The sequence below is a fragment of the Euleptes europaea genome, chromosome 3 (genome assembly GCF_029931775.1).
Source record: "Euleptes europaea isolate rEulEur1 chromosome 3, rEulEur1.hap1, whole genome shotgun sequence".
In the NCBI taxonomy this organism is placed as follows: domain Eukaryota; kingdom Metazoa; phylum Chordata; class Lepidosauria; order Squamata; family Sphaerodactylidae; genus Euleptes; species Euleptes europaea.
The window spans coordinates 2,968,343-2,978,884 of record NC_079314.1 but is presented as its reverse complement, the minus strand read 5'-3'; the positions used below and the strand labels follow the sequence as shown (position 1 = coordinate 2,978,884).

At 45.5% G+C, this 10,542-nt stretch overlaps 1 protein-coding gene across 1 annotated transcript; it reads left to right on the top strand.

Annotated features, from left to right (window-relative positions):
* Positions 1–1,047: 1,047 nt before the first annotated feature.
* On the top strand, positions 1,048–8,855 carry LOC130474182 (C-X-C chemokine receptor type 3-like). Its single transcript, XM_056845712.1, has 2 exons — positions 1,048–1,671; positions 7,731–8,855. The coding sequence occupies exons 1-2, from the start codon at positions 1,048–1,050 to the stop codon at positions 8,853–8,855; spliced, it is 1,749 nt and encodes a 582-aa protein (XP_056701690.1).
* Positions 8,856–10,542: the final 1,687 nt, after the last annotated feature.

Below are 10,542 nucleotides of genomic sequence, written 5' to 3'. Positions count from 1 at the left end.
TGTACCGCAGTCGGCTCCTGGTCTTGTTTTGGCTGAGAGAATAGAGCTTCTCCATCTTCTGCTTCCAATTATGTAATCTATTTGATTTCTATACTGGCCGTCTGGTGATGTCCATGTATACAATCGTTTATTTGGTTGCCTGAAACGTGTTTGCAATGAACAGAAGATGGGTGTAAACCGGGAGTGACATGATCGTGTCAGCGCAGCCACGCGCACACGCAATCTCACCTCACCTCCACTCCAACCCCCAACGGAGAGTGGGGACCTGGTAAGCCTAACAATAGCTAACCTGATACTTAGAAGTAGTCACATTAGGATTGCCAGGTTCCTCTTCGCCACTGGCAGGAGGTTTTTGAGGTGGAGCCTGAGGAGGGCGGGGTTTGGGGAGGGACTTCAATGCCATAGAGTCCAATTGCCAAAGTGGCCATTTTCTCCAGGGGAACTGATCTCTATTGGCTGGAGATCAGTTGTAATAGCAGGTGATCTCCCAGTTTGAGTGGTAAAAGGCCCCTTGCGATGCATTTATACCCAGAAGTGCTGCATCGCAAGGAGCCTTTTACCACTCAAACTGGGGGTTTGAGTGGTAAACAGCCCCTTGCGATGCGATGCGGTGCTTCTGGGTTTATACCGGAAGTGACGTGGCACCACAGGCAGACTTTGCATTATAGCTCCTGACTGCCTTTGCTACATCTTGCCTCATTATTAAAGCAACTCTGGTTCTTCTCGGCTCAGAGGGACAAAGGGCATCTTTATGATGGGTGTTTCCTTTTCCTCTTAGCTCGGGAGGAAGGATCTAATATTTAAATTTTTTCCTGGCTTCTTAGGGTAAACACCCCCTATTGCCAGTTCTATTTCTTGCCTTGATCGGGAGAGCAGCCCTTTTGCAGCTCTCTGCTTTTAAGGATAGAAATTACCCAGCCTTACTTCTATTACCAAACTTATACTTAATTCTTTTTTCTATTCTTCACTACTTCTACCACTATTTCCTTTGTTGGGGCATAGGAAATACTAAAATTTTAAAAAGGGATCCCTTCCCGCCAAAACAAAATGGCGGATCGGCAGGACGACAATTATATTGCCACAGCCGATCTGGATCCTAGCCTTCTCAAGGCTATGCCTCACCCATCCGAGGTCATCCAGCCTTCTACGAGTCAGCAAATTGGCTCCAAGGCAAAAACAAAAAGAAAACACGGTGCAGGCGATAACAGCGGTAAGCGCAAAAAGGTTGTCTTGACCAGTACCAGGCGCGCTAAACGCCTCGTTGAAACAGCCCGCGGAGGAAAGATTGCAGCGGCGGGCGGCACGAGGAGTTCAGCAGCAATGTCCGCTCCCTACTCCACTTCCTTTCGGGTGCAGGGCCAGGAGCATGGCAGCTCGCCATTACCTTCGGGCGCTCAGGCTTGGGACGCGGAGCACACGGAGCTCCCTCTGGCACCCGGCGCCCACTCCCTGCAGCTAACCAGGGAACGGGCCCAGGAGGCTGGCGGCTCGCCTTTGCCTCATGCCGGTTCGTCCTTAGGCGGCTCGCCTCTAAATCAAGGACAACAGGCGGCAGCGGAGACTTCATCTACCGGTAGGATCCTCCCCCCTCTGCAAGACGAAGGTCTAGCCTTCTTAAAAGCAGAGCTCTCTTCCCTTATTAAGGATGCCTTCACTGAAGGCTTAAGAGCAGTACAGCCCATTGCTATGCAGAATTACCCTATTTAGGGTGCGCAAGCCCAAGGCTATTACAACATGGGACCCCTCCCAAACCAACCCGCTACAGGCAATGTTTCTGGGACCTCATATGGGGAGGGAAAATGCCCCACTAAAGCGGCTGTTAAAGATGGATCTGTACATCAGACCATGCAAGGGGAGGAAGGTGATGAGTCTGTGTATTCAAATGACAATGACAGTGAAAGGGAAGAAGGCGAATTTAGTTCCGATGGGGAAGATTTAATTGAGCAACCTAAACAGTCAAGGGTATTTTGTGCAGAGGAATTTCCTCTATTATTATCAAAGACACTAGCTGCACTTGATCTTTCAGATGACACTGAATCCCAGAATATTCAAACCAAAAAAGGAACAAAAGAGTTATTTCACATGCATGACACTCCTGACAGAGTAATACCAGTACCAGACTATTTTTTGTCACTCATGAAGTCAGAATGGGAAAAACCAATGACTTCAAAACAGTGGCCTGTAACATCTAGAAAGTTCTACAACGTAGACCAAGGCACATCAGACATGCTCTGGGTCCCCCCGGTGGAAGCTCCGGTCACTGCGCTCCATACTTCAGACCTAGTATCTGAGGAAGATCAGACTCTGATCAGGGACCCTGCTGACAGAAAGGCAGAACTAGCCTGCAAAAAATCACATGAAGCATCTGCACTAGCTATTAAGGCTTCAGTGACGTCGGCATTGGTGTCTAGAGCTGCAATAATTTGGGCTAGAAAATTGACACAACTCATTCCACAGGAAGAAAAGCAGGCCAGTGAAGGTGTGTCTAGACTGTTGAAGGCAGCTTCCTTCCTGGCCGACTCAACACTAGACACCATGACTTACGCAGCTAGAGCCATGGCTACCACAGCGGTAGCTAGGCGGGCGCTTTGGCTCCGCCCGTGGCAAGCGACCCACAGATCAAAATCGGTTTTAATGGGTTTCCCTTACCAGGGAAAAAGACTATTCGGGGACAAATTAGACCCCATTTTAGTTGAAACTAAGGATAAGAAGAAGGCATTGCCAAAAACTCTTCAAAAGGAATACAAAAATCAGACATTTACTCCATTTCATTCATACCACACACTACAAAAGTTCAGACCTGACCAACGTCATGGACAATGGAACCAGAACCGTAACCCCTTTCGGAGAGGAGGAAGGTTTAATAGAGGTTCAAAGTTCACCCCATATCAGGGCGACAAAGGGAGTAAGCCCGGTCGCCAAACTAAACAGTGACGCCACACTACAGCCTGTGGGAGGAAGGCTGAATCATTTTCAACCACAATGGTCGTCCTCCCAGCCAGACCAGTGGGTCATGAACATCATATCTCAGGGATACAAAATAGAATTTGCTCACATCCCATCAAACAGACTAGTAACCTCACCAGTCTCCAGGAACAAGGACAAGCTTCAGAGAACATCAGAAGCTATACAGCACCTGATGGATATCAAGGCTATAGAGACAGTGCCTCCATCGGAATGCTCATCGGGAATCTATTCAGTATTCTTCACAGTGCCCAAGAGAGACGGAGGATGGAGAGCCATCCTAGATTTGAAGTTTCTGAACAGATTCATCCCCTTGAGACATTTCCGAATGGAGGCACTAAAAACAGTAACAGAGGCATTACAACCTATGGATTTTCTAACATCCATAGACCTCACAGAGGCATACTTACATATTCTCATACATCCTCAGCACCGCCGCTTCCTAAGATTTCTTTATCAAGGAAGTCATTATCAATTCAGGGCTCTCCCCTTCGGGTTGACATCTGCCCCAAGGGTATTTACCAAAGTGCTAGTAGCCCTAGTGGCGGAACTGCGCAAACAGGGTGTAAGAATACACCCCTGTCTAGACGACATACTGATCTGTGCAGACTCACAACAGCAAAGCATACAACACACAAAATTGGTCATAGAAAATCTATCATCACACGGATTCATAATAAATTACAAAAAGAGCAAGCTAACTCCATCTCAACGACTGACACACTTAGGCGTAGAGATAGACACAAAACAAAACAAACAATTTCTCACAAGAGAAAAAATTGTTCTAATTTCATCACTAGCCAGAAAAACTTATGTTACCAGAACATCCAAACTCATATCCCTTGCCAAACTACAGGGACACATGGTAGCATGCATAACCACTATTCAATGGGCAAGATTACATGCAAGACCCCTACAACGGCTCCTCAGGCTATATCAGAGGGACATACAAAAGAAAAGAGACTTCAACATTCTACTTACCAGGGACGCCAAAAACAGCTTGCAATGGTGGTCAGACCCAAACAACCTGTCAAAGGGTCTTCGGTTTATTTACCCAATCCCAGATCAAATACACACAGATGCGTGCACAACGGGATGGGGGGCAACACTTCACAATCACATAGCCCAAGGAACGTGGTCTCCACAAGAACAGAAACTCCATATAAACGCTCTGGAGATCAGAGGGATTTACAAGGCCTTACTCAGCTTCAAAACTAGTACAAGGGAAAGACATACTGATCAGGACAGACAATGTAGCCGCAAAGGCACATTTAAACAAACAAGGGGGGTCCAGATCATCAACACTACACAGGGAAATTCTTCCGATACTCAGGTGGGCAGAGACCAATCTAGTGTCAATACGAGCAGAACACATAAAAGGAACCACAAATATACAGGCAGATTGGCTCAGCAGGGAGACGATCAGCGAGGCAGAATGGTCTCTCCATCCAGACATCTTCCATTGCATCACACAAAAATTCGGAACTCCAATAGTGGACTTATTTGCAAACACTACAAACCATCAACTCCCTCGTTACTACTCCAGGTACACGCAGTTAGGAGCCGAACGGACGGACGCACTGACAGCACCCTGGCCCAAGGGGATGCTATATGCATTCCCACCCCTTCCACTCATACCAAGAGTGCTAAGGAGGATAAGGACGCTGAAGGCACATGTATTGTTCATAGCACCTTACTGGCCCAGGCGCCCGTGGTTTCCCACCTTAATTCAGATGTCAAACAACAACACTTGGAGACTACTGGTCAGACCAGACCTCCTAATACAGGGTCCAGTTCGTCATCCAGATCCAGGATGGTACAAAATGACCGTATGGGAATTGAGAGGGACAGATTGCATAGATTAGGGTACACAGAGGATATAATTAATACCATTCAGGCAGCGCGCAGACCTTCAACACAGAGAATCTATAACTCAACATGGAAGGCATTCACCTGATGGTGCAGGTGCAAAAACATCAACCCACTTAAACCACGAACAATTGGCATCCTTTCATTTTTACAGGAAGGACACAGGATCGGACTAGCCACCGCCACTTTAAAAAGGCAACTAGCTTCAATAGCTATGATAGTACCACGAGTAGCGGGCTACAGAATAACCGGGCATCCTCACATAAAATCATTCCTTAAGGGTCTATCCATAACCGCACCTCCTACAAGACACAGATTTCCCACTTGGAGCCTACACACGGTTCTCACTGCACTTACGAAGCCTCCATTCGAGCCGCTTACACAGGTTGGATTAAAGTGGTTAAGGATGAAAGTCCTATTTCTAACGGCGGTAACCACATCACGCAGGGTTTCTGAACTAGGAGCCCTCTCTATGCGACCAGGACTCATTACCTTTCATAAGGACAAGGTAGTTCTAAGACACAACCACTCCTTTATTCCCAAGTGTAATACAAAGTTTCACAGGGAACAAGACATAATCCTTCCTTCTTTTTGTCCTAACGCTAAGACCCCTTTGGAGAAGACTTGGCACTTGTTAGACGCTCGTAGGGCACGTCACATATACATGACCAGAACAGAAAACATCCGAACATCTGAGTCACTGTTTATCAATATCTCCCAACCAAGAAAGGGTAAGCCCATGTCAAGGGCATCAATTAGCCGCACCATTTCATTATGCATAAAGACTGCCTATAAGGAGAGCAAACTACCCATTCCTGGAGGTGTAACGGCCCATTCGGTCCGTAGTGCAGCCACATCCACAGCCTTCGATAGACAGGCTTTGCAAGGCGGCCACTTGGTCGTCTGTGTCTACATTTGTTAGACACTACAAATTAAACCTCTACTCTTCATCCGATGCCGCCTTCGGGAGAAGAGTGTTGCAAAGCATATTACAGGACGTCTAACCCTCCCAGGGCGGGTACTGCTCTTATATGTCCCATCATAAAGATGCCCTTTGTCCCTCTGAGCAGAGAAAGAGCCTTGGCTACTTACCGTGAAGGCTTCTTCTGCTCAGAGGGACGAAGGGCATCTTGCCCTCCCAGACGTCCATCAATGGTTCCATTATATTTATAGTTCATGGTTATTGCTGAAGTTCATAGTTAGTATAGTTCCAATTTCAATTTCGTGAGATATAACGTATTTCTTAGTTTTCTACCCTACTAATCTTCTAAGGCTTGGAAAGTGTTAGAACTGGCAATAGGGGGCATTTACCCTGAGAAGCCAGGAAAAAATTTAAATATTAGATCCTGCCTCCCGAGCTAAGAGGAAAAGGAAACACCCATCATAAAGATGCCCTTCGTCCCTCTGAGCAGAAGAAGCCTTCACGGTAAGTAGCCAAGGCTCTTTCTCTTTTTGTCATTCCCTGAATAAAACACTGCTGACTTCAGGCCCTAGTTGAGAGCTTTCTCAAGACCCCTGGTTGGTCACCAACCGAAACTGCAAAACCACCCTGACCAAAGATGGGGGTGGTGAGAGAAGAAACGGCTGTCAGCACCACAGGAAATGACACCTCTCCCCTCAGGGGTCCCCTTTTCTGAGTGACTTTGTGATTGTGGGTCAGGGAGTTTGGACACTGTTCGACATTTTTTTTTGTAGATTGTAAAAAGCATGATCTTGCCAGAGACAAATGGATCAGAATATACATTCAGAGGTGGGAACCTGCCCTAAAGCATAATATAGTTGCAAAGTTACTGGCTGATACTGACCCAAATGTAACCCTCGCTGTGGCAAAACTTTTATCTATGGTTTTTAACTGCACTGTTTAGATATTATATTTTTGTATGTTTGGTAATATGATGTATTATGGAATGTATTGAATTTGTTTTGCTTATAACCTGTTGGTCCACAAGCATAAAGAATGGAATAAAAAGAGACTGAAATCTGATTTGTTCTAACTGACAACTAGTTTTTGATATGTATTAGAATAATGTTAGGAACTTTGATTACACGTGCCTGTTTATCCACACTCTGTGTAGGCTCAGTTATTTCAGTTCTTTATTGTACATTGTCTTCCTTAATAAAAATAACCTCTTCCTTTTTCAATAAAAGATGGAAAGATTCAAACAGGTGTCTGTTCAATTGCTGGTTACTCGAATAAGAGAAACAAAAAAGATTCACAATCCATTGTATTATCAAAGTTTAGAAGGGGTGATAGCCTTTTCTGGCATGGTAAAATGAAGTTTGATATTAAGCCATGGATTGCATCCAAAGCAGAGCTCTGGGGAATTTTCAGCTCATAATCTTTCTAAGTGTTGCGAGTGGAAAAGCCAAATGTGCCGTAAGATTCACCCACCCCCGTCCCCTGCCAGTTGCCAATGGTACCGGGCAACCCTATCTGGGTAGATCTTGGTTATGTGTATTGTTATCCTTGTTATATATATGGTCGACAATTGTTATCAAGTGTGTCCAGTATTTTTGTTGAAACCGTATGGCAACCCTACGCAGACTTGCCTTGGGCAGGGGACCAGGATCAAAAAAAGTATAAAAGGCATTCTGTGGATTATTTAATGTATTTATTTGGTGCCTTTTTTCCTCCCCCTTTCAAGGACTGCCAGCCTCCAGGTGGAGCTTGGGATCACAAAAAAACTAATAAAAAATCTAGTTCCTCTGGAGAAAATGGCTGCTTTGGAGGGTGGGTTCCCTGGCAGTGCACTCTGCTGAGGTCCTTCCCCTCCCCAAACACCACCCTCCCATGGCCCCACCCCCAAATCTCCAGCAATTTCCTAACTTGGAGTTGGCCATCTTAATTTTTATGGCTGTAAATATTCTAAACAACAATAACAAATACTCTTTTCCAGGACCATGATGACTACAAACAGAGCCTTGACTCAGATACCTTGATCTCTTACTACTACGGAAATGGCAGCACCTCCAGTTACTTCAGCTACAATGAGTCAGACTACAACGAGAGTGAAGTGTGCTGCCTGGTCCCGCCCTGTGACTTCTATACCATCCAAGCCTTTGAGAGGGTCTTCCTGCCTTGTTTCTACACCCTTATTTTCCTACTGGGGTTGTGCGGAAACATCATGGTGATGGCTGTCTCACTGCGTACCAAGGAGTCCTTACCTGGAACGGACGTGTTCATCTTCAACTTGGCCATTGCAGACGTCCTCCTGGTGGCCACGCTTCCTTTCTGGGCAGCCCAAGCTGTGCACAGCTGGATCTTCGGGGAGTTCCTCTGCAAAGTGGTTGGCAGCATTTTCAAGATCAATTTCTACTCCAGTATCTTCTTCCTGGTCTGCATCAGTTTCGATCGGTACCTCTCCATCGTTTATGTCATCCGCATGTATAAGAGGTCCAAGTCCTCTTGGATCCTCATCAGCTCTTTGGCCATTTGGGTCTTCTGCATTCTTCTTGCAGTGCCGGATTTCATATTTCTGAAAGTTGAATTTGATTCCCGCCAAAACACCAACTCATGCTCCCTCAACTTTAGCTCCAGCTGGAAGATCACTCTACATATTTTGAACCAAGTGGTGGCTTTCTTCCTCCCTCTGTTGACCATGGCTTACTGTTACACCCACATCATCTTCACTCTGCTGAGCTCCAAAGGTTTCCCAAAGCAGAAGGCCCTTAGGGTCATCCTGGTGGTGGTGGCCGTCTTCTTCCTCTGCTGGACCCCCTACCACTTGGTGAAGCTCATTGAAACCTTGATTTACTTCAAAGTCTTGGAGCAAAGTTGTGAGTGGAAGTCCAAGATGGAGATTGCAGAGACTATCACAACGAGCTTGGGGTTTTCCCACTGCTGCCTCAACCCCCTCCTCTATGCCTTTGTAGGAATCAAGTTCCGGAACAGATTCATTGAACTGCTGGAGCAGGTTGGCTGTGTGAGCCGCAAGTTCCTGAAGAGACATGCCCACCTGTCGAGCCACCGGAAAGATTCAACGTGGTCTGAGAGCACCGAGCCCTCCTATGCAGGTCTCTGATAAGCCTGCCTGTATAGTGGAAGACGCTACTGGTCAAGAATTCCACTGTGGTTCTGCAAGAGGCCAATGCATTTATTTTGTCCCACTCTGCTCTAACAAGCGTTGCATATGTTTTGAAATGACACCCAAAAAAACCCTTCAAAACCTGTTTTCTAAATACGTTCATGGGTTTACTGTTCCCTATATGGGACATTAATACTAAAAGCATTTTTTGTTTGCTGTCTGAACCCTAGACAATATTAAATGAAGCCACTCAAGGTTTTGAAGGAACAAGCTGAATGCCCCTCTGGGATGCTAAAGATCATCCCCATTTGAATTTTAGCAGCCACCATAGTTCTGATTCTGAAATTTCACTTGCTGTCAGCTTTCCAGTTTGGGAAAAGATGTATTGCCAAACGATTGTCATCATTTCAGACACCACCACTGAAATTTATTATGTGCATTTGGGTTCCAGTTTCCTCAACCCAAACACTCAAGTACAGAAATTGGATTTGAGAGTGTATGGAGACATTTGAAGTGCAAATATTTTGGAATTTAATATGTGAAGAATTCATTTCTATCCTATAAGCAAAGGGGAGTGTCAAGAGATTATATTGTAATTTTGAGTTGAAATCCTGTATGTAAGTGTCTTAGGACCTGTCCTTGTGGAGCATAATTAGGCACTTGTATGAGGTTAGTTCTAGCCTCATGTAATTCAGCTGAAAGAATCTGAGAGAAATTGACTTGAACCAGCAACTGTAGCAAAACATGTGCAACACTTAAATGTATGTTTACCCAACTTGGGTTCACCGCAGCCACGCAGAAGCTGCAGGAAATGGCTATTAAAAAAATAAAGCGGAGTCCATTTGAGCTCGGGGTGCCTCTGCGGGGGAGGGGGGGAGGACTACCCCCCCCCCGGCCATTTTCCATGCCAAGCAGCACAGGGGGTTTCCCCCTGTTTTTGCTGCTGCACATGGAATCCAGACCCAACTGACTTTTTTTTTTTTAAGTGAACGTCTAGTTTTGCTTTCAGTTCACTCTAAACCCAAAGACTGCAGTTTTGGCTATGGAAAACAGCATATTTATTGAGAGCTCTCTCTTGTTGTTTTAGGAGAACATTTGTCTTTTCATGTGCAAGCCTGATATGCAAACACCAAAATGTGGGCAGAATTTTTTGTAACACGTTTCCAAAGTTGAAAGCCTGAACATTTAGCTTGTGTATTTGTACTGAAAATTTGGCTACAGAAGTTAGCACAGGCAAGGGCAGGTCTGAAAAAAATATATACTGCTGACTGGGAAAGCCTAGAAAGCGGACAATCAGAAGAGGGCATGGTGTGGCTGCTCAAAACCCCTAAACCCTGCTGCAAGCAAGGTAGAGGAAAAAACTCTCTGTGGGTGCAGCCAAACTATTCCTGCAGGCTTTGGGGTGTAGTCTGCCTGATCCACCTGCAGAGTTTTGTCTCGGGCAGACGAGTATATCTTATTCCTTCTACCAATGAGCTTCACTGTTAACTGTCTGCATTTTTATTTTGTATACTTCTGTAACTAATAAAACCTGATTGTACTTTTGCCTCTTGTGGTCTGGATTTCACTTCATAAAATCCCAAAGTGAATACTTTGCCTGCGCTTGCAATAAAGTTTGTTACTTTTGCAGGCAAGGAAGGAATATCCTTGTTTATCTGGACATGGCAGGCATTTGCTAAGCGAG